The sequence below is a fragment of the Melanerpes formicivorus genome, unplaced genomic scaffold, assembly GCF_026170545.1.
Source record: "Melanerpes formicivorus ecotype bairdi unplaced genomic scaffold, bMelFor1.0.p_v2 SCAF_22, whole genome shotgun sequence".
NCBI classification, from domain to species: Eukaryota; Metazoa; Chordata; class Aves; order Piciformes; family Picidae; genus Melanerpes; species Melanerpes formicivorus.
Window position 1 is genome coordinate 223,600 of NW_027142374.1, and position 23,703 is coordinate 247,302.

General features: G+C 45.5%; 1 protein-coding gene across 2 annotated transcripts in view; it reads left to right on the forward strand.

Moving 5' to 3' along the window:
* PHF6 (PHD finger protein 6) overlaps positions 1-17,007 on the forward strand; it is a 35,769-nt gene extending 18,762 nt beyond the window's left edge. Inside the window, exons 6-11 of one of the 2 annotated variants that reach the window (XM_068151750.1) lie at positions 6,529-6,695; positions 6,892-7,035; positions 8,239-8,343; positions 11,098-11,231; positions 11,888-12,017; positions 12,346-17,007. In XM_068151750.1, coding sequence (XP_068007851.1) covers positions 6,529-6,695; positions 6,892-7,035; positions 8,239-8,343; positions 11,098-11,231; positions 11,888-12,017 — 680 coding nt within the window. In that variant the 3' untranslated portion in view covers positions 12,346-17,007. The remainder of the gene's footprint in view (positions 1-6,528; positions 6,696-6,891; positions 7,036-8,238; positions 8,344-11,097; positions 11,232-11,887; positions 12,018-12,345) is intronic. The other variant, XM_068151751.1, reaches the window with a different exon arrangement.
* Positions 17,008-23,703: the final 6,696 nt, after the last annotated feature.

Sequence of the window (23,703 nt, forward strand, 5' to 3'; positions counted from 1 at the left end):
GCTTATTTTCTTTCCTCTCTGTCTGTGATACTCTGTTTCTCAGACACCTAGGAGGATGAATTTTGATCTTTGTAATTTTCAGTGCTTCTCTTTTATCCCAAATGCAGTGGAGAGCTTGCAATACCACTGTGTGACTGCAGATTTACATAACAGCGTGTCAAAGCCATTTCTGCATTATACATTTTGGCTTCCTTTTAATGTACAAGCCTGCTTGCAAATAGATGTTTTTTTGCCAGTCAGTTTGGTTTATTAGTTTCCTTACACAGACTTTGCCCCCTTTTGCTTCTGGCTCAGCCTATTGTTCAAGGTAATGTACAAGCTGGATCCAGAGAGAAGTATTAGCTCCTGTTGTACACATCCTCTTTTCACTTGTTCTTTCCCAACCTTTAAATCACTTAATTCTCTTATTACTTTGCTTTACCCTAGCTTTTGGAAAAGGGTGATTCCATGTGTGTTTCCAGCTGGCACAGTGTAGACTGGATCAGTGATATCTCAATCTCTTTCTCTGCCAAGCCTGCTTTTAAGCAGCAAAACATTTTGATCCTTTTTCCTTCTCATCATGATCAAAGGAGAATGTTTAGATTTCTCTCTGCAGCTGAGTCTCCCCTGCTAACAGTTTATGTGATGCAGCATTTTGCTAGCCTTTTTGTGGTGCTTTGTACTGCTTATGGGTTTCTAAAATGCAAATTTGGGGCTTGTTGCTGCTCATCTTTTAGCTCATCAGAATTTACAATCTTGTGTTCTCAGATGCTTGTTAAAATGTAGAGTGCTTTCCTCTTGATTTCCTACCCCACCCCTCCTGCTCAGACCCTGTTGCATACTAAGTTTGTGTTTTCAGCTACAGCACTTAGGGACTTCTGACACCTCCTTGCAAGACTTAGTTACAGTTGTGGTGAGAATATTGTGGTGATTTAAAAAACAAGGCAATGCAGTGATGGGCTATGGGCTGGGGGGCAGCTGAAGAATACCTAGGGAATCTCAGGGGATTCAGGGTGTGAGTGATCTCCATGGTAAAACTTCCACCTGGTCAGGGAGGAGTTGAACAACTTTTTGTGTTTTCCTTAGTTCAAGCTGACATGAGAAGTTGGAAACACCCAACCATCAGATGCCAGGGAAACAGGGTAAGCTGGCAGTGGGCTTGAGGGGAGGGATAGGGCACAAACCAAAGTGTCTATGAAGCAATAAAGACCATCCGAGGCAGGAGTATTTTAAAGCTGGTTGCAACCACTTTCTTCCTGTGCTGTTAAAAAGGAGAGCAACTTCAATGTTTTGAGGGACCAGTCTTGCAGTTAGATGTGGTAGAGCAGATCCTTCCTTCCCAGTGGTGTTACTATGTGGGTCCATGTCGCTTGTCTAGGAGACCTAAATCTGCAAGGAGCTTTATTTTAGTGAAGGGGTCACGTAGCACCTAAAGTTCAATGAACTGAACTTCTTTGGAAGGACTAGTTTGGAGCATAGAAAAGGGCCTCTCCTGTGGGGAAACCTCTGCAGTCTTGATGTTTTATCAGAACACTGACTCAATCTTTTCCAAACCCAGCATTTTTTTACTTTTCTAATCTTAACTATTCAAGTAACTGTTGACTAAAAAAAAATACATATATAATAGCAGTTAAGAACTTGTTCTGTAAGGGAGGCTGTGGTGGTTCTTATAAAAAGAAATGTGTGCCTGGGTTTTAAGCAGTTATGATTCACTTCCACTTTTGCAAGTGTGACTGGAGAGAATTCAGGCTGTGCTTTAATGTTGTTCAGAGAATAGAGGTGGACTAAGAGGGGGAAAGCAGTAAAGAATGGAGAAGCAGCAACAGATAGAATAAGGAGTGTTAGTGAGTGAAGTGCATTTAGCTTCATCAAATACAGTAGGGTGGAATTCTTTTGGAAGGAATATTTTTGCCTCCTTGGTGATGTTATTTAAAGGCTCTTTTTTCCTTCTCCAGAATAACCATCTACTAGGTCTTTACATTTTCTGAGGTGCAAGGTTCTGCACCTGGGGCAGGGCAATAGTAAGTGTCGGTCCAGGCTGAGGGATGATGAGATTGAGAGCAGCCCTGCAGAAAGGGACTCGGAGGTGCTGGTGGGGGAGAAGCTAGGCAGGAGCATGCAATGGTCACTTGCAGGTCAGGAGGCCAATGGCAGCCTGGGCTGCAGCAAAAGCAGTGTGGCCAGAGATGGAGAGAGGGGTTCTGCCTCTCTGCTCTGCTGAGACCTCACTTTGGGTACTGTGTACTGTGTCCAGCTCTGGAGCCTGGACATGGACCTGATGGAGTGGGTCCAGGGGTGGGTCATGAAGATCATCAGGGGGCTGGAACACCTCTGCTGTGAGGACAGGCTGAGGGAACTGGAGAAGAGGAGACTCTGGGGAGACCTAATAGCAGCCTTCCAGTACCTGAAGTGAGCTACAGAGAGGGACTGTTTCCAAAGACTTGCAGTGACAGGACAAGGGACAATGGTTTGAAATTAGAGAAGGTAGATATAGATTGGATGTTAGGAACAAGTTCTGCACCAGGAGCTTGGTGGTGGAACTCTGCAAAAGGTTGCCCAGGGAGGCAGTTGAGCCTCACCTTGAACATCTCCAGGGATGGGGCCTCAACAAGCCTCTGAGCAACTCTGAGGGTGTCCCTGCTGACTGCAGGTGGGCTGGACTAGATGGCTTTTGAAGATCATTTCCAACTGAAACCACTCTGTAAATGTAGAAGTAGAGGCAAGGATTCACAGATTTCTTTTAATACATTGGTGGAGAGTTCAAGTGGTGAGGGACAAGATCAAAGAGAACTCTTTTCTTTGGAGTTGGGGTTTTGAGGTTGCAATAACATTTGCTCTCTGCAGTCTGAGAGGTGCAGTGTCTCGAGTGCATAATCTTGCTTGGAGAGTGAGAAATGAAAATGATGTGAGGTAGTGAATGCTGAGCAGCAAACCTGAAATGTATTATTTCACTAGATCATCATGGGTTTTATTTATTCAGAGTAAAAGAATTGGTGCTTTTGTCATCTAATGAGGAAAGAAGAGCATCTATATTAAAGCTTAGGAATGTTGTAGCAGATAGATGGCTGTAATTTAGCGGCAATTTTTGTGCAGCTGGACAAGGCATCGGCTTGAGCCAAAATAATTTGCAGATCTGTATTCATTTAGCTTCTTTTTGGCCTCTTTCTAGCCACACAGCAGAGTAAAGCTTTGGGGGAATTATGTGTCAGTGTCACCTGTTGTGATGCCTGTGGATTAGTTTTCTGCCCTTCGTGAATACATGGGCAAGAAGCTGTAGCTTTCTGAGGGATTAGTGACAGGCGTGACGGAGCAAAAGCTTAATGAGGTATACTTGTGTGCAAGGCCTGGGGCCAGCAGTGCGGTTACCTGCTGCTCCAGGCTGCTGGCTGTTGAAGTGTTTGACTTCAAACTTCACAGTATCACTAAGGTTGGAAGAGACCCTCGAGGATCATCGAGTCCAACCTGTCATCACAGACCTCATGACTAGACCATGGCACCAAGTGCCACATCCAATCCCCTCTTGAACACCTCCAGGGATGGGGACTCCACCACCTCCCTGGGCAGCACATTCCAATGGTGAATGACTCTCTCAGTGAAGAACTTTCTCCTCACCTCCAGCCTAAACTTTGCCTGGCACAACTTGAGACTGTGTCCTCTTGTTCTGGTGCTGGTTGCCTGGGAGAAGAGACCAACCCCCTCCTGGCTACAACCACCTTTCAGGTAGTTGTAGAGAGCATTGAGGTCACCCCTGAGCCTCCTCTTCTCCAGGCTAAGCAACCCCAGCTCCCTCAGCCTCTCCTCACAGGGCTGTGCTCAAGGCCTCTCCCCAGCCTCGTTGCCCTTCTCTGGACACATTCAAGTGTCTCAATGTCCTTCTTAAACTGAAGGGCCCAGAACTGGACACAGGATTCAAGGTGTGGCCTAACCAGTGCAGAGTACAGGGGCACAATGACTTCCCTGCTCCTGTTGGCCACACTCTTCCTGATGCAGGCCAGGATGCCATTGGCCTTCTTGGCCACCTGGGCACACTGCTGGCTCATGTTTAGATGGCTGTCAATCAGCACCCCCAGGTCCCTCTCTGTTTGGCAGCTCTCCAGCCACTCTGACCCCAGCCTGTAGCTCTGCCTGGGGTTGCTGTGGCCAAAGTGCAGCCCCTGGCACTTGGACTTGTTGAATGCCATCCTGTTGGACTCTGCCCATCTGTCCAGTCGGTCGAGGTCCCTCTGCAGAGCCCTTCTGCCCTCTAACTGACCAACATCTGCTCCCAGCTTGGTGTCATCTGCAAATTTGCTGATGACTTCAGTGCAGTTGGGTTGCTGTTAATCACAAGACAGAAATGTGATTTGATTTTTATGTGATGATAGCCCAAAAAAAAAAAGACATCTGAATAAGATGTCTTTGTGGTCCCGAAATAAGCCCTCCTGCCTGGGTCCAGATGCTGATGCTCTGGGTCCAGATGATGCTGAGTGTCACAGCAATGATTAAGTCAGACTAATAATACCACCACAACAGACAAGTGGCTCATTAATGTAGAAAGTAGCTCTTCTGAACCTTCTGCTGAGGATTTCCTTTCGTTCTGGGGCTCATGCTGATGGTTGTGGTTTGGACACAAGCGGTGCGTGCGGATGTTTCTTCAAACAAGTCTGCTGAAATACCTTTGCAGTTTGGGCAGAGGTGGGGCTTACACATGAAAAGATGCTGCTGGGAGCAGCTGGTCATCAGGGAAGTTGTTAGCAACTGACTAGAGCTGGTTGTTCAGTATCAGCTGTAACCTAACTACGTTGTACTGGAAGTCATCTTCAGTTTGCAGAATTGATCTGTGTTAACTGTAGAGCTTTGAGGAGTCAAAGACAGTCTGCCAGAATACTGGGCTGCAGTTCTGACAGTCTGCCAGAATACTGGGCTGCAGTTCTATAGAGTGATCAGCAGCTGAGCTGACATTTCCAAAGGAACTTGCAAGAAACTCTTTGGCATGTCTGGTGAGACCTCACCTGCAGTACTGTGTCCAGCTCTGGGGGCCCCAACGCAGGAGAGACACCCCTGCTGCAGTGGGATGAGCAGAGAGCTGGAGCACCTCCCCTTGGGTGACAGGCTGCAAGAATTGGGACTGTTCAGTCTGGAAAAGAGAAGGCTCCAGGGAGTCCTTAGAACTGCATTTCAGTATCTGAAGGGGACCTGCAGGAAGGCTGAGGAGGGGCTGTTTAGAAGGGCCTGTGGCAATAGGACAAAGGACAATGGTTTGAAACTGGAGCAGGGGAGATTTAGATTGGACATCAGGAGGAAGTTTTTCACAGTGGGGGTGGTGAAATACTGGAGCAGGTTGCCCAGGGATGTGGTTGGGGCCCCATCCCTGGAGTCATTCAAGATCAGACTCTTATGTGGCCCTGGGCAGTCTGATCTGGTTGAAGGTGTCCCTGCTGACTGCAGCGGGATTGGACAAGATGACCTTTGAGAGGGTCCCTTGCAAGCTGGTGCAATCTGTGTGTTAAAAGTAGACATTCTGAGATTCTTACTGGTCTGTAAATCCTTTATTTGGGATACTGTCAGTGGGGATGATTTTCTGTTAACTGGTGGCTGCTTCTAGCTGTAGATGTGAAAAGCATCCTGTAACTACAGTGCAATTCTAGATTTGTTTCACAGAGGCAAAATACATTTCTGTTTTGAAACCTTGCTGGAGCATGTCCAGAGAAGGGCAACAAAGTTGGTGAGGGGCTTGGAACACAGCCCTATGAGGAGAGGCTGAGGGAGCTGGGGTTGCTTTGCCTGGAGAAGAGGAGACTCAGGGGAGACCTTCTTGCTCTCTACAACTACCTGAAGGGAGGTTGTAGACAGGCAGAGGTTGGTCTCTTCTCCCAGGCAGCCAGTAGCAGAGCAAGAGGACACAGTCTCAGGCTGTGCCAGGGGAGGTTTAGGCTGGAGGTCAGGAGGAAGTTTTACACAGAGTGATTGTCCATTGGAATGTGCTGCCCAGGGAGGTGGTGAAGTCACCATCATTGGAAGTGTTCAGGAGGAGACTTGACAGGGTGCTTGGTGCCATGGTTTAGTTGTTTGGGTGGTGTTGGATGATAGGTTGGACACGGTGATCTTGAAGGTCTCTTCCAACCTGGTCTGTTCTCTTCTGTTCTCTTCTGTTCTCTTATTTTAGCCAAAAGGGGCAAATTTCTTACTTAAGTCCTTTGAGTCAATTCATAAGGCATCAATTAATAAAGCAAGGAGAGAGGTGTTCTTCAGAAACGCTGGCATAATATCAAGGGCTTCAGTGTAGTTTCAGTGAGTTCTCCTCAGGGCCTGAGGACACATCCTGGGTCTGAAAGTTGTGAAGAAATGCTGCACCTTCTTCCTGTGTTCTGTTACAAAGATGCAAAGCTGTGTGATGTGGATCAAGCAAAGAGTGTTTTCAGACCCTGCAGTTGCATGGCCATAAGCAAATCCAGGTTATGGTTTTTTTCTTGTCTGGGTCATTGGGGTTTTTTGTGGTGTTGTTCTGAGGCTGTTTGTTTGTTTGACTTTTGGAGAGTGTTATTTGATGATGTTTTCTAACTTCTAAAGCAGATTTAGAAGAAAGTATCAATGAACATGAGCTGGAGCCCTCACCTCCCAAAGGCAAAAGGAGGGGTCGGAAGGGAAAGCCGAGGAAAACAAATGCAAAAGGGCAATCAGAAGACACCAGATCTACGTCCTCACATGGCACAGATGAAATAGAAAGCAGTTCCTATGTAAGCAGTAAATATGCTAAACTTCTTAGAAGCCAGAATTGCACTATGTTCTTCTCTGCAAATGTAACTTTGATGACTACTTGCATTTGTCTGAGCCTCCAGCTGGTGGCCACAGGCTTTTTTGGTTTCTTTTCTTTGAATTGACAGCCTGATTTGTAACCCAGCAGTATATTTTAGTGAAATGTTTTTCTTTCAGAGAGACAGGTCTCCCCACAGAAGCAGCCCCAGTGATACAAAACCTAAATGTGGATTCTGTCATGCAGGTGAAGAAGAAAATGAAGCTAGAGGAAAGCTTCATATATTTAATGCCAAAAAGGCTGCAGCACACTATAAGTGCATGGTGAGTAACAGCGTTGTTGTTAGCCAGTCTAATTATGTGAGTTTTGTCTGAATTGCTATTTTAGGCTTCAGTACAGTACCCTCACATGTAATTATGCAGGAGTATTGTCTGTGTGCTGATGATCTCTTGAAGCACTGAAGTGTTGCAAAGTGAGCAATTCATTTATTTTCACTGCAGGCAATGTGGATAAAAGTTGGCTACGTGGTAAGAGATGGAATTAGCTCAGGGAGGCTCTTCAGCTTGTTAAAAAAGCTTCCTGGTGCCTCAATGCACAACCAATATTTAGAAAGGGAAGAGAAAACAGTTTTAGCTACAAGAATCCACTCCAAAAGTAAAAATCCATTTACTCCTCAGGCACTCAGATAAACATCTGGGAAGAATCCCTGAGCTTGCTTCAGTTTCTGACCAGTGGATTCAGGCTGTGTGACTCAAGTGGAATGGGACATGGCAGGGCTAGAAAACCCTTGCCTTGAGGTGGTCACATTTCTAGACCTGCCAGCCTGAAAAGCATCTGCTTATTTCAGTGAACAGGAGCAGACAGGGCTGCCTTCAGAGAACTCCTTCTCTGAATGAGGCAGGGCTTAGAGTAACAAACCTCAGTGGTTCCTGTTGTACCTCAAAATGAATCAGGAGTCCAGGCAATCTGTGGAGCGTGAACTGTCTTCCTCTGCTTATCCTCACTGAACAGAGAGCAGCTGTGTGCCAGCAGCCTTGAGTCTCAGAGGGTTCTTCACTACTTGGTGGACCTGAGCTTCAGGTTTCAGACAGTTTAAGCTGTACATATAGCAGGATGATGAGAGTAGGGTTGGTAATTATGTGCTCTGTGGTCATCCCTCTGGGCTTTTCAGGTATGTTGCCACGGAGCTGAGTTATGTCGATGTCCCGGGGAAGGAGAGGGCATGTTCCTAAAAAAGGATCATTTTGGGGTGTTTCCATCAGGTCATTATTTCTTGTCCACTCCTTTATCTTCTTTAAATACATTTCTCCATGGCAACAGATGCCATTAAAGCTGTCAGCTGGCTATCTGAAGAAATACTCAGACTAATTGCTCAGCAAGCAGTGGTGTTTTCCCCTAGTTTGTTGGTGAATGCAGGCTGCCTGAGACCACAGAAAGGGGATGGTCAATACTCAGTTATTCCTGCACATTAAAGAAGTCTAATACTGCTGGTGACCTGAAACTCTTTTGCCTTCCTTGTTTGGCAGTTGTTCTCTTCTGGCACTGTCCAGCTAACAACAACTTCAAGGGCAGAGTTTGGTGATTTTGATATTAAAACTGTACTTCAGGAAATCAAGAGAGGAAAAAGAATGGTATGTATCTGCTTCTGCTAAGGAGTGTATATGGCTCTAGCTCCTCCCTTTTGTGGAACAGTCTTGCCCATCTGTTTCTAAACACATAATGTAAATATATGGGTGCTCTTGGGAGCAGGTAGCTATATAGCAGTCACCTTAAGAGTGAGTAATGTTTGGGCATGTTTGGGGTATGAGGTAAATTGTTCTGTACATAGTATGGTGATGTACATACTAAACTGGGGACAGAGTGGCTGGAGAGCAGCCAGGCAGAAAGGGACCTTGGAGTAGTGCTTGACAGCAGCTGAACATGAGCCAGCAGTGTGCCCAGGTGGCCAAGAAGGCCAATGGCATCCTGGCCTGCATCAGGAACAGTGTGGCCAGCAGGAGCAGGGAAGTCATTCTGCCCCTGTACTCTGCACTGGTTAGGCCACAGCTGGAGTCCTGTGTCCAGTTCTGGGCCCCTCAGTTTAAGAAGGACATTGAGACACTTGAAAGTGTCCAGAGAAGGGCAACAAGGCTGGGGAGAGGCCTTGAGCACAGCCCTGTGAGGAAAGGCTGAGGGAGCTGGGGTTGTTTAGCCTGGAGAAGAGGAGGCTCAGGGGAGACCTTACTGCTCTCTCCAATTCCCTGAAGGGAGGTCATAGCCAGGTGGGGGTTGGTCTCTTCTCCCAGGCAGCCAGTACCAGAACAAGAGCACACAGTCTCAAGCTGTGCCAGGGGAGTTTTAGGCTGGAAGTGAGGAGAAAGTTCTTCCCAGAAAGAGTAATTTGCCATTGGGATGTGCTGCCCAGGGAGGTGGTGGAGTCCCCATCCCTGGAGGTGTTCAAGAAAGGCTTGGATGTGGCACTTGGAGCCATGGTTTACTTGTCAGGAGGTGTTAGGTATTAGGTAATAGGTTGGACTTGATAATCTCTGAGGTCTTTTCCAACCTGGTTGGTTCTATGGAATTGTTATTAGCCTTCCTGTAGCTAGGAGAGAGTAACAGCTTTGAATCCTGTGTTGCTAAAAGCACACTTGTGTGAAACTATAAAATAACCTTTGAAGGTGTTCCTGCAGTGAAGTGTTTCAGATTAGTTTGGTGCTTCAGTATGAAAATGTCTTAAGGCTTCAGGGGATAGAGACTCACAGACTGCCCTGGGTTGGAAGAGACCCTCAAAGGTCATCTTGTCCAGTCCTGCTGCAGTGACACCTCCAGTTAGATCAGGCTGCCCTGGGCTACCTAAGTCTAACCTTGAATGTTTTCAGGGCCAGGCCCTAACCACCTCCCTGGGCAATCTGTTCCAGAATTTCACTACTCACACTGGGAAAAACTTCCTAGTGTCCAACCTAAGTCTCCCCTGCTCCAGTTTCAAAACATTGCCCCTTGTCCTATCACTACATGCTCTTCTAAACAGTCCCTACCCAGCTTTGCTGTAGATGCCCTTCAGACATTGAAATGTAGCTATAAGGTCTCCCTGGAGCCTTTTCTTAGCCAGGCTAAACAGCCCTAACTTTATCAGCCTGTTCCCATAAGTTGCTCCAGCTCTCTGCTCATCTTGCTCCAGCAGGTCTACGATTCTCTTGTGTTGGGGTTCTCATAGCTGAGATGTTGGTAAAATGTCAGATTGTATTTTTGTTACAACTCAGGATGATTTTAAAGCAGAAGAGAGGGCAGGAACAAAACAAACAACTCCTAACTCTATTGTTCCTTATGAAAAAAAACCAATACTGAGAGACCTGGGACTGTTTAGTCTGGAGAAGAGAAAGCTGAGAAGGGATCTTTTTGATGTCTATAAATATCTGAGGGGTGGGTGTCAAGAGGAAGGTACCAGGCTCTTTTCAGTGACACCCAATAATAGGAGAAGAAATAATGGATGTAAGCTAGAACACAGGAAGTTTCACCTCAATGTGAGAGTGGCAGAGCCCTGGAGCAGGCTGCCCAGAGAGTTTGTGGAGTCTTCTTCTCTGGAGACTTTCAAAGCCAACCTGGGTGTGTTCCTGTGTTACCTGCCCTAGGTTAACCCTGCTTTGGCAGGGTGATTGGACTGGATGATCTCTGGAGGTGCCTACCAGCCCCTACCATTCTGTGACTGAAGGTTCTTCACACATTAACACACTAACTTCAGTGGCAATATAAGGATCTTGGAAATGCAATGATAGGTGGAATCATGTAGCCATTTTCAGTCCAATGGCCAGGCTGAGAGTTGGGGCTGTTCAGTCTGGAGAAGAGAAGGCTCTGAGGACACCTAATTGTGGCCTTCCAGTATCTGCAGGGGGCTACAAGAAAGCTGAGGAGGGACTTTTTAGAGTGTCAGGGAATGATAGGACTGGGGGCAATGGATCCAAGCTAGAGGAGGGGATATTTAGATTGGATGTGAGGAAGAAGTTGTTCCCCATGAGGGTGGTGAGAGCCTGGCACAGGTTGCCCAGGGAGGTGGTGGAAGCCTCATGCCTGGAGGTGTTTGCAGCCAGGCTGGATGTGGCTGTGAGCAACCTGCTGCAGTGTGAGGTGTCCCTGGCCATGGCAGGGGAATTGTAACTAGATGATCCTTGAGGTCCCTTCCAACCCTGACAATTCTGTGATTCTGTAAATCCCAGAGTTCACGTTTCAATAGGTTAGGATTGTACAGATCCTACTTTACAATGACCTTTGAGTAACTTTTCACTGGAAAGATGATCTGGCAGAGAACTTACTCTGCTCCAAAATGGTAGCCATAAACACGATGAACGCTAACCTGAGAATTAAGAGCCTGAAGAGCTGAACAGTGCCATTCTCTTCTTTCTCCTGCACAGAAATGCACACTTTGCAGCCAGCCTGGTGCTACTATTGGGTGTGAAATTAAAGCCTGCATAAAAACATACCATTACCACTGTGGAGTAGAAGACAAAGCTAAATACATTGAGAATATGTCACGAGGAATTTATAAGTAAGCAACTACCTAGTTCTTGAATCTCTTGACAAAAGTGAAGACATTTCATGGCACTCTTTCTGCCTAACTTGGCCAGTCAAGTATGTTATTAAAAAGGAGAATGTTATTTCATTTTAAAATGGGGGGGGGGGTGTGTGTCAGTAATTGTTGGTTTTGCAAAGCAATTTAGTTGCTCTGCTGGCTTAAAGTCATTGTAGTATGAGAAAGGAGAAAATTCATTGACTTAAATATCTCCTCCTCAGCTAATTTGTCTTGAGGAAACGCTGGCTATTCTGTGTCATGATTCTTCCATATTCATATGTTTTGTAGCTCATTTGGGGATTTTTTTGAGGAGCCCAAAACTTTGGGTGCTGGCTGAACTGCTGGTGTTAGGGACTGCAGTTGAGTTGCCAGCGTGGTTGTGCCCACAAGAGGGCATTCTCTGAGCAGCAGAGTAGCAGCTCATGAAAACCGGAGCTGATCGGTTTGGTTGGCTGGTCTTCAAGCTTGTTCTCTTTCTCGGTGTAACTGCTGCTTGCCTGTGAGCCAGGCATGAGTTAAAAGAGTTTACAATCGACTGGTAGCAGCATATCTCCAAACTAATGGGAGAGGAAAGTCTCGCTTTGATAGAGGACGTCAGTAAAACTCCTCACTGTTTTCTCTTCTTGTGCTAGGCTCTATTGTAAAAACCATAGTGGAAATGATGAAAGAGATGAAGAGGATGAAGAAAGAGAGAGTAAAAGCCGTGGCAAATCAGGCACTGACCATAATGACATTCCTCAGCAGCAGCTCAATGGAAACTAGGTATGGAAGTTACCCCTGACAGATGTTGCCCAGTCTGAAACGCAATATACCTTTCATGTAGTTGATTGCAGTGAGGTGTTTAAACCTAGTGTCTGCAGATAAATACTGCTTGATTGGCGCACTGTAGGGGGGGAAAAAAATGGGGAGGATGTGTTGGTTGTTAGTTTGTTGGGGTGTTTTTTTTAAACCCAGCTGATCTTGTCACACTCTAAGAAAGGGAGGCCCTCATTTCTGTGGCTAAACGTAGATGTACTGCCAGAGCTGCTGAGTGCTTTTCTGTCTGATCTTCCACTTACTGTTGTTTCCATCATTTTTTTTTCTCAAACAGGTTCAAGGGACAGAGTTATAGAACTGGGAATGGCTAAGACATCATAACTACTAATTCTTTTAAACTGTTTTCTAAACTCAGAACAGGGCCAGTAAACTTTTTACTGCCCAGCTCTGTTAGAAATTTTCCTTGAACTGCCTGAAACGTTCATGTGTGTGAGCCTTCAGTAAGTGGCAGAGTTTTTACATGTCAATATTATGTAGTTTGTAGTCTGCAGTGTCTGGAAACAAAAACAAAACAGCAACAACAAAAGAAACAAAAAAGGAAACAAACACAATAAAAAAAAAAAGGAAACAAAAAAAAAAAAGAGGAAAGAAACAAAAAAGGAAAGAAACAAAAAAGGAAAGAAACAAAAAAGGAAAGAAACAAAAAAGGAAAGAAACAAAAAAGGAAAGAAAAAAGGAAAAACAAAAAAGGAAAGAAACAAAAAAGGAAAGAAACATAAAAGGAAAACAAACAAAAAAAGGACACAAAAAATGAAACAAAAAAGGAAGCAAAACTAAAAGAAACAAAAAAGAGAAACACTATATAAATGATATGTAATATGTACAGTGTCAAAAGTTAAGGCAGACATTGAAATGAAGTTTTAAGACCTGTATTCCTGGACTGAATAAATAAAACCAAGCAAACAAACAAACAAAACAACAAACACCTTAAGATTTGGAATGTGTTAAGTGGTTTAGTGGATTCATGCAACGAGGGAAGGTCTTAGCTAGTTGAATTCCCAACATGGACAAGTTTGTGGTGGCACCAAGCTGGTACTTTTGTGAGTTTTTTGCATTCTCTTCATCCCCAAGTGTTTGGAGGCTGTAAGGTGGGGGAGCAGCTGCGTGGTTTTGCTTGGGAAGCACACGGTAGGACAAGGACTCGGTGTGCAGCGAGGCACCGCTTGAACATTTCAGGTTGTTCCTGTCGGGATTGCTCCCTCCGCCCAGCATTGTTCGCGGCGGAGTCGCTCGAGCAGCTGTTGGTTCTGAGCTGTGGGGGCTTTAGAACTCATGCCAAAGGGCTGTAGTTCGTTCTTTCCCTCCCCAACCCACTTCTTTCTGTGTCCCTCATTTGCAAAGAACCCTTCACTAAGTGTGATTTAAACCATTTTGGACTCTGCAGCAGCCCAGTCTCTTTGACTCCAGAGTCAGAGTGGCTCTTAACTCCCTACGGAGCTTAGCCACCATGTCTGATGTCCGTACCTCAAGTGTTCTGTGTTGGGTGGAACACTTCATGTTTTGTTCAGAATATGCATAAAAGGTCCCCATATTCTGTCAGAAGAATGAGCAAACAGCCTTTTTTTTTTCCTTCTTTTTTGGGCTAGATTGGTATTTATTTTTTTCCATCTTATGACCACTATATGAGAAACCTTCCTTACCATCCTTCTTGGGTTAGTGATTAGGGTTTTCATTCTTATACCTGTCCAGTCAACAGCCACACCATGGGATTCTCCTTGCTGGAGTTTGATGTTCCTTTAGGGAATGCTCAGCTCTAGGCTATACCAAACCACAGTCCTCCTGACTGCTTTCAGAACACCTTGTCAGTCCTAATGGCTACTAAGGCTTCTTCAGTTGGTCTGTTAAAGCACATCCTCAGACTGAAATAAAACCAAAAAGAGAAAAAGCTGAACCTAGTCCACCCTTTTCATCTGTTGCAACCACACCACCTTATTATCCTTTGTTTAGGGGTTTTGACTTGTTTCACCCTGAACTCCCAACAAAAACTCCTGGATCTGAAGGAAGGAAACAAGCAAGATACACTGATGATTTTTTTTCTTTGCCTGGAAACGGCTGCAGTTCTTCTGTGATTGGTGATTGCCAAACCAGTTCATTTGTAACCTGAGTTTCTGTAGCATTGGTTTTTGTTGGTTGGTTGGGGTTTTGGTTTTTTTTCTTTCTTACCTGTATTTTTCAAACAAAAGATTTTCCTTTGTGTCATTTGTCTTCTTATGCATTCCCTTAATGCCTTGAGGGGACTCAATTACTGTATCTTGGAGTTTCTAACGTTTCCGCCTGTTAGAAGTCAATCAACCCTTGTTTGCTTTCCTGGAGAACAATGCTGTTTTTGGAAAGAAACATTGCTGTGTACAGAAAAAACAAACAAAAATCACTTCAGTTACCTGCTCTCAACCATGATGCCATGGATGGTTTTTATTTTGTACTTGTAACTTGGAAAAATTAAAAGCGTGACTTGAATTGCACTGCCAGATCCCTTATTGAAGTTGTCTTGCCAAGGGGGTTTTGCTCCTCCTAGGAGATGAGCACTTCATTTGTGTGGGTTTGTTGGTTTGTTTTTTTTTTTGTTGGCAGCCACTCTGAACAGGTTTAGAGTGCAAAATAACATCCTCCAATGTTTAAATTACTTCTAGGTTCCGGTGCCTCAGAGGTGGCCCTCCCATGGAAATCGACACAACACAACAAAACAAAAGGCACTTTGTTTGCAGCTACTGTGTTTCAACTGAGGTTGCAGGGGGTAGATCTGCCAGCATACTGATTGCGTTTGAGCCTGAGCTCTCCATTCCTAGTGTGTCAGTTGCTTAGTGTGGTATCCAGGCCAATAATTCACCTGTTACGAAATCAATTGCCCCATTTCCATGCCTTGAAGAACCAGCACAGCACTTTCCCCTTTCAGGTAGCAGAGAAGTGGAGTGGCTGGTTGACCTGTTACCTCTTTGTGCTGAGATGGGCTGACTATAAATCTGTCATTCATTCATTCAGTCATTCATTCCTGGAAGCAAAGTCAAAAAAAAAAGAAGAAGAAGAAATCTTTTCTTTTCTTTTCTTTTCTTTTCTTTCTTTCTTTTTTTTATTTCTTCTTTTCACCAAGCCTCAAAATTTGTCAGAACTGACTTCAACTCCTGTATGCTGGGTAAAAGTGCCTTACAATGTAAAAATAATTGTATTTATATGTTCCCAAGTAGCAGCACCTGCTGGGGAGTTAATTCTGTCGTGGTGTTAATACTTAGAAGCAATGTTACCTCAGCAGTGTATTTACTGTACATCTCTTCTGACATCCCCAGTTGTAGTTTCAAAGGAAAGCATGACAATGTATGATAGTGTACCACACTTAACATCCTTTTTTAAAGACAAAATACTGCCATTTTGCTGTCTTCTGGTGTGTGTTTTAGCTTGGAATTTCAGATTTCAGTCTGGGGTGGTTTTTTTATTGCTCTTTTGATTTTCTTTTCCCCTTTTTTTTGGTTGTTTTTGGGTTTTTTTTAATTGGGTAAAACAATGTAACCTTTGCAAGCATATGCTGAAAGATTATTCTGGAGCATCTACTGCCTTCCCAGAAACGTTAGAGGTAATGAAAAGTGCTCTCTAGGTGAAATAGGTTATGTTTCAATTAGCTAGTTGAATTAATGCAGCCTATTTGTTACTGAGACCTTTTTGGTTGGAATAGGCACCTTCTGCTTTCATCTCACAATCAGAGAACTCATGAATTTAACAAAACTTGTCTTAGGAAACTGGGTTGACTTCAAATTTTGGGGGGGGGGGAGGGAGGTTCTTTGACCTTTGGGCACTTCTTTTTGCTCACAAGGGTAGTCTGTCCTGGAGGCCTCCGAGAAGGGAGGTTTCTCCCCAGCTGGCTGTATCTCTATATGACCAGATCTCCCCAGCTCACTGTGTCTCTGTGTTAACAGATCTGCTACACCAAGAAAGGACTGTGTGCAGCAAAGAAGGCCAGGATCAGAAGGGTATTGTTCACCTAACTTGAGGATACAGCTGGTGTAGTGCCAGAGTCTCAAGGTGTGGTCAAACACTCTAGCGGTGAGCTGTGCTCTCACTCCACTTGAAGGAGGAGCGAAAGGCTGGTTTGATATCAGTGTCAGCACAGGTAGCTAGGATAAAACAGATCAGGTGTTCAAAAGATCTACTCACTCAGCAGGTCTTGATCCACAGGAGGTACTGTGCTAAGTCTCTAGGAGGAGATAACAAAGTCAGAGTGTTAGGTAGAAGCTGAGCTGTGCTGATCAAGAGTGGGGTGACTGCACTCGCACGTGATAGAAAGGGAGAGCTCTTGCTTCTTACTGCTGCCCACGTGAAAAATAATAACTTCATGCTAAACCAGAGTGAAAGACGAAGGGGTGATCATCTCTTTGAAATATTAGACTTCTCTGGCAGGTGATAATCAGTGCATTCCAAAAATATTAATATGCTGAATCAGATTGACAAGAAAATGAATCCTCATTAGGTGAAATTAATCTGAAGAGAACTGAAAGTACTTTCTGGCAAATTGTAACTCTTCTCCCATCTCACCAGAAACAGATTCCACTCCCTTAGTGGTGGAGGTTACAAAGCAGAGCACAGCTCTTGACTTCTAGACTTGTCGAAGCAGTTCCTGTATCTGCATCTGTATGCACATTCATGAGTCGGCAGTGACATCTCAACCCTTAAAGGATCCTGGAGAACCATTGCTTGTCAAAAAGCACTCAGGTTAGGCTAACATGTGCAGCTTTTGCTCTAGCTTAACATTTGACATTAGGTGTAAAGACAGGGAATGTATGAAAGAGGGTCAATGCATTCCTATCGACAATGTTCTGTATATTTTGTTCCTGTTATTATTGGCTTTACTTCCAAAGTTGTAGTTTGCAGTATTAGTTTCTTTTTATTGGTATCCTTGCATATATATATATATATATATATATATTCAATAAATGAGTTATGAATTTCATCTTTGCATATCTGTCCTTTTTCTGTTAAGCATGACTTGGCCAAACTCCTTGTAATTCAGCAATGCAGGATGTCCTTTAGAGGTTGCAGGCCCATGAACGTTTTGCCAGGAGAGAGGAGAGAATGCCTGCTGACAGCATGCCACTTCCTCTGTGCTAACTCTGCACACTTGTGTATTCTGCTTAACTTGCTGCAGTGGGTAAGTTGCTTTGTATTTACCACTAGTTAATGATGTGAAGTGACTGGCTCACTCAAGTGTCCCATGGTCATCTTCCAAGAACTTTTTCCCCTCTCATTTTTTCCCCCTCTTTTTCAACAGTGAATTAATTTAGACTTAAGATGCTGTGAATGAGTTTAGACTTAAGATGCCATGAATGAGTTTAGACTTAGTTTAGGCTTAAGATGCCAGGAATGAGTTTAGGCTTAAGATGCCAGGAATGAGTTTAGGCTTAAGATGCCAGGAATGAGTTTAGGCTTAAGATGCCAGGAATGAGTTTAGGCTTAAGATGCCAGGAATGAGTTTAGACTTAAGATGCCATGAATGAGTTTAGACTTAAGATGCCATGAATGAGTTTAGACTTAAGATGCCAGGAATGAGTTTAGACTTAAGATGCCAGGAATGAGTTTAGGCTTAAGATGCCAGGAATGAAATTTAGATTTAAGATGCCATGAATGAAATTTAGACTCCAGATGCCAGGGATTAGTTCAAAGATGCCAGGAATTAGCTTGAAGATGCCATGAATTAATTTGGACCTAAGATAACCATGAATTAATTTGGACCTAAGATGCCATGAATTAATTTAGACCCAAGATGCTATGACTTAGTTTAGACCCAAGATGCCATGACTTAGTTTAGACCTAAGATGCCATGAATTAATTTAGACCCAAGATGCTATGACTTAGTTTAGACCCAAGATGCCATGACTTAGTTTAGACCCAAGATGCCATGACTTAGTTTAGACCCAAGATGCCATGACTTAGTTTAGACCCAAGATGCCATGACTTAGTTTAGACCCAAGATGCCATGACTTAGTTTAGACCTAAGATGCAGAAGAAATGCAGAGTGTAATCTAGCTACACTGCAGAGGAGCAGCTACATCCAGGATGCCCTTTAGAATGGTGGAAATGTGATGTAAGAGATGAACAAAAGGAAAGACCACTTGGGAAAATGTTGGATTTGTCCACATACCTTCTTCAGTGTTCATAAAGAATCCAGAAAGGTGATGGGAAAACTCCACAGGAGGCAGGATGCTATTGGCCTTTTTGATGAAGATATTTCTTGCTAAAAACATCTATGCCATCCCCTTAAACCAGGAGTTGATTTAATAAGCAGAGTAGATATTTACTGTGACCTGAGAAAAAGCTCAGCACAGACTTTTCTGGCAGGAAGAGAAACCCAACCAACTTGTCATGCATCAGCTTCAAAGAAGAGCTGCCAAATGATCAGGTCTTGTCAATCAGGTGGAATTATTGATCCTGTGGTTCCACCTCCACCTTTGCAAAGGTTTCCTCAAGAGGTTAATGTAAGACTTCTGTTATCAAAGTCAGTGTTGGGAGTTGTTTCACAGCATAGCTTTTGGTGGCCTGGAAGTAACTACAGGATGCCTGTTTTATTTGCTGGATGGCTTTGTGTGTTTTAATTCAGTCAGCTGGGATCTTTGGAGGGAATGCAGGATAGATTGAAGGAGTTGGGGCTGTTCAGTCTGCAGAAGAGAAAGCTCCGAGGTGACTAATTGTGGCCTTCCAGTATCTGAAGGGGGCTACAAGAAGGCTGGGGAGGGACTGCTCAGGATCTCAGGGAGTGATAGGACTAGGGGGAATGGAATGAAGCTGGAGGTGGGGAGATTCAGGCTGGAGGTGAGGAGGAAGTTCTTCCCCATGAGAGTGGTGAAGCCCTGGAATGGGTTGTCCAGGGAGGTGGTTGGGGCCCTGTCCCTGGAGGTGTTTAAGGCCAGGCTGGCTGAGGCTCTGGCCAGGCTGATCTAGTGTGGGGTGTCCCTGCCCATGGCAGGGGGGTTGGAACTAGATGATCCTTGTGGTCCCTTCCAACCCTGACTGATACTATGATACTGTGATACTATGTATTGGGGAGGAGCCTGCTCTGTTTGGTGGATGAGACTGCACTGGGAGAGCTGGTCACCAAAATCCTGAAACAATGGAGGAAGGACCCAAAGACACAGAAGCAAAAGACTTTTGTTGTCCTCATGTTGTGTGACATTAGAGCAGAGTCCTAATGGACTCAAGGGCTCTCATGTCCTCTCTCAGACAAGCTCTGCTTATTCTGCCATATGTCAGAGATTGCAGCACAAGCACAGCTTCTCTTCCTTCCTAGATCAGATAACCTCTATGGTGAATTAGTTTCAGGCATTACAGAAAAGGACTTGTGGTTGCTGGTGGGAGAGAAGCTGAACATGAGCCAGCAATGGGCACTTGCAGCCCAGAAGGCCAGTGGCAGCCTGGGCTGCATCCAAAGCAGCATGGCCAGCAGATAGAGGAGATTCTGCCTCTCTGTTCTGGTGAGACCTTACCTGGGGTACTGTGTCCAGTTCTGGAGCCCTCAACACAGGAAGGACATGGACCTGATGGAATGGGTCCAGAGGAGGGACATGAAGGTGATCAGGGAGTTGGAGCACCTCTGCTATGAGAACAGGCTGAGGGAGCTGGGGGTGTTCAGCCTGGAGGAGAAAAGGCTCCAGGGAGACCTAATAGCAGCCTGCCAGTACCTGAAGGGGGCTAGAAGGTGGCTGCAGAGGGACTGTTTCTGAAGGCCTGCAGTGATAGGATAAGGGGCAATGGTTTGACATCAAAGAAGAGCAGATTTAGATTGGATGTTAGGAACAAGTTCTGCACCATGAGGGTGGTGGAACACTGGAACAGGTTGTCCAGGGAGGTAATTGAGGCCCTGTCCCTGGAGATATTCAGGGTCAGGCTTGACAAAACTCTTAAGTAACCTGATCTGGTGGAGGATGTCCCAGATGACTGCAAGGGGGTTGGACTGGATGACCTTTGGAGGCCCCTTCCAAGCCAAAGCATTCTAGGATTCACTGATGCAGTTGATTAGAGACAAAGTGGGATGCAGTAACTCTGAAGGCTCAGCTTGTCTTCTTTCTTCCACCGGTCTGTTCAGAACTTGGGATTAATAGTTTAAAGTGGAAAATGAATGGAAAAGGGAATTTGTCAGCTTCTGAATGCAAGATCAGTGTCAGAGTAATGTTTCCTCTTCTGTAGCAATGTGAGAAGCTTCTTGAGCAGAGGAAAAGCAGTGTGCACAGCTTAAGTGTCTCTTAATGACTTGCCATAAGGAAGTAGGAGCATGTGCTGTGACAACCAATTTCAAGGGAGGCTGTTAAGCCTGTTTGGAAACCCCTAGTCAGAGTAATGATTAATTATTAATCATTTGAGTAATTATTAATTATTAAGCATGTGCAGTTAGATGACTGGCAAGGCTGTGTTGAGTGGTATCCTCCACAGCTCTGCTCTGCTTTGATGTTGTTTGGTGTTTTCACTAACAGTTTAGGTTACATATGCTGAATACATTTGTAGGGAGCACCAGAAGGGAGCTACCTCCTGAGCTGGCAGAAGACAATTGTGATTCAGAAGGAACTTGGTAAATTCAAAAGAGTTGGAATGTGATTCAGTGAATCCAGTGATGGCTTTGACAAATGCATATTTGTACACTTCAGCAGAAGCAACCATCAGCTGAACAAACACAGGATGGGACAGGACAGGCTGCTAGGGTTGCAGTTGTACAGGAAAGCTCTCTTGGGGTTACAGCCAGTCACCAGCTGAGTGTGATTCAGCAGCATCCTGTTCCTGAACACACTGAAAAAACCCACCTTGGGGACTGTATGAACAGTTTGCAAGATGCATGACACAGAAATACAGAATTAACCAGGCTGGAAAAGCACTTTGAGATCATCAAGTCCAACCTGTCACCCAACACCTTCTAATCAACTAAACCATGGCACCAAGTGCCTCATCCAGGCTCTTTTTAAACACCTCCAGGGATGGTGACTCCACCACCTCCCAGGGCAGCACATCCCAATGGCCAATCTCTCTTGCTGGGAAGAATTTCTTCCTAACATCCAGCCTAAACCTCCCCTGGCACAGCTTGAGACTGTGTCCTCTTGTTCTGGTGCTGGGTGCCTGGCAGAAGAGACCAACCCCCACCTGGCTACAACCTCCCTTCAGGGAGTTGTAGAGAGCAAGAAGGTCTCCCCTGAGCCTCCTCTTCTCCAGGCTAAGCAACCCCAGCTCCCTCAGCCTCTCCTCACAGGGCTGTGCTCCAGACCCCTCCCCAGCTTTGTTGCCCTTCTCTGGACACCTTCCAGCAAGTGAACATCTTTCCTAAACTGAGGAGCCCAGAACTGGACACAGGACTCAAGGTGTGGCCTAAGCAGTGCTGAGCACAGGGCACAATGACCTCCCTGCTCCTGCTGGCCACACTATTCCTGATTCAGGCCAGGATGCCCTTGGCCCTCTTGGCCTCCTGGGCACACTGCTGGCTCCTGTTCAGCTGCTGTCAACCAGTACCCCCAGGTCCCTTTTTGCCTGGCTGCTCCCCATATAGTCCTTCTTCATCATGTGGTAGCAGAAAGCCTTCCTTGCAACGTGGTATCCAGCTATAAGCACCAGTCCTTCTGGGAAAACATGGAGCAGTTGAAATTAAGCAGAGAAAAGCAATGAGAGGGATTCATGGATTGATGAAATGGTTTGGGTTGGAAGGGACCTTAAAGATCATCCAGTTCTAACCCCCCTGCCATGGCAGGGACATCTCCTGCTAGACCAGGCAACTCAAGGCCTCATCCAGCCTGGCCTTGAACACTTCCAGGGAGGGGGTATCCTCCCTGGGCAACCTGTTCCAGTGTCTCACCACTATAAATGCCAGGATTTGTTTCTAGGTGGGAGGAGAGATGTTTTCAGATCAGTAAGAGGTAGGTACAAAGAAGCAGGAAATAAACACTTCCCAACTGTGCTGCAGGTAGGACAAGAAGAACAGATGACCTTGCAGCAGGAGACATTTAGCTTTACATATCAGAATGGGCAGCTGGCCTTGACAGCAGGAAGAGTTGAGCTCTGGAAAACTCTGGAATCTCAGGAATGTGGGATTTTAAAAGAAAAGTTAGTGGGCATCTTCCAGGGCTGGGGCACCAGCCAAGGACCAGACTAACTGAAGTGCCTCCTTGCTTATGTTTCTGAGGCTGCCCTCTTAGATGTTACAGAATACAGAATTAACCAGGCTGGAAAAGAACTTTGAGATCATCAAGTCCAACCTATCACCCAGCACTAACTGATCAACTGAACCATGGCACCAAGTGCCTCATCCAGGTACCTCTTGAACACTTCCAGTGATGGTGACTCCACCACCTCCCTGGGCAGCACATCCCAGTGGCCAATCTCTCTTGCTGGGAAGAATTTCTTCCTAACATCCAGCTTGAACCTCCCCTGGCACAGCTTGAGATTGTGTCCTCTTGTTCTGGTGCTGGTTGTCTGGGAGAAGAGACCAACCCCCACCTGTCTACAACTTCCTTTCAGGTAGTTGTGGATGGCAATACGGCTTCACACTAAGGCCTCTGCAAGGGAGTTGGAGAACTGCCTGCTCTGGAGAGAAACATTGCACTGGCAGAGCTGCTGAGCTACTCAACCTCAAGGCTCACAGCCATGCCTTTCCTTTTGCTGCTTCTCCTTAAAACTACCACTTGTGGTGATAATAACATCTGTGGGGACACTGGTGTGCTCCCATGGAGGGCCCCGTGCCCACATAGTTGGCACCAGCTTCCTGACGCTGCCCAGCATGAGGCACTCTCCACTTTCAGCACTCCCAGCTTTTTGGGTGATGATGTCCCACACCTTGCATGTCCATTTCTATGTTCTAAGAATAAGCAAAGTGGCAGCAGTCATTTCAAGGCCAGGCTGGATGAGGCCTTGAGCAACCTGGGCTAGTGGGTGGTGTCTCTGCCCTTGGCAGTGGGGTTGGAGCTAAATGATCTCTAAGGTGCCTTCCAGCCCAAACCATTCAGTGATTCTGTGATTTATACAGACACAGGGGTGGGATTAGCTCCTTGATGCTTCTAAATTGTGTGCATGCTTGCTGGGCTGATGATGCAGGGTTTGGAGTGACTGATCTCTTACCCAGTTGCTGTGGCAGGAATCTGCAGCTTTTATCTGAACTGGTGCCAGAAATGTTCTCTTTGTTTAAAGAGAGTTCTCTGCTTTTATTTTCCCTGAAACAACATTCCAGCTGAGCAGGCAACAGGCAGGGCTGGGTGCTGCCCTGCTTTTTATTCCCTGGATGGATGTGCAGGTTGCTTGGCACACATAAAACACCCCAGTGCACACTGCTGGCCAAAGAAGGAAAAAGAGGGAAAAAACAAACCCAAACCCAAGTAAAACATCCATGTTAGAATCATAGAGTGGTTTGGGTTGGAAGGGACCTCAAAGATCATCTAGTTCTATCCTCCCTGCCATGGGCAGGGACACCTCCCACCAGCCCAGGCTGCTCAGGGCCTTATCCAACCTGGTCTTGAGCACCCTCCAGGGAGAAGAATAGAATAGAATAGAATAGACCAGACCAGACCAGGTTGGAAGAGACCCTCAAGATCATCATGTCCAATCTATCATCCAACACCACCTAAACAACTAACCCATGCAACCAAGCACCCTATCAAGTCTCCTCCTAAACAACTCCAGGGATGGT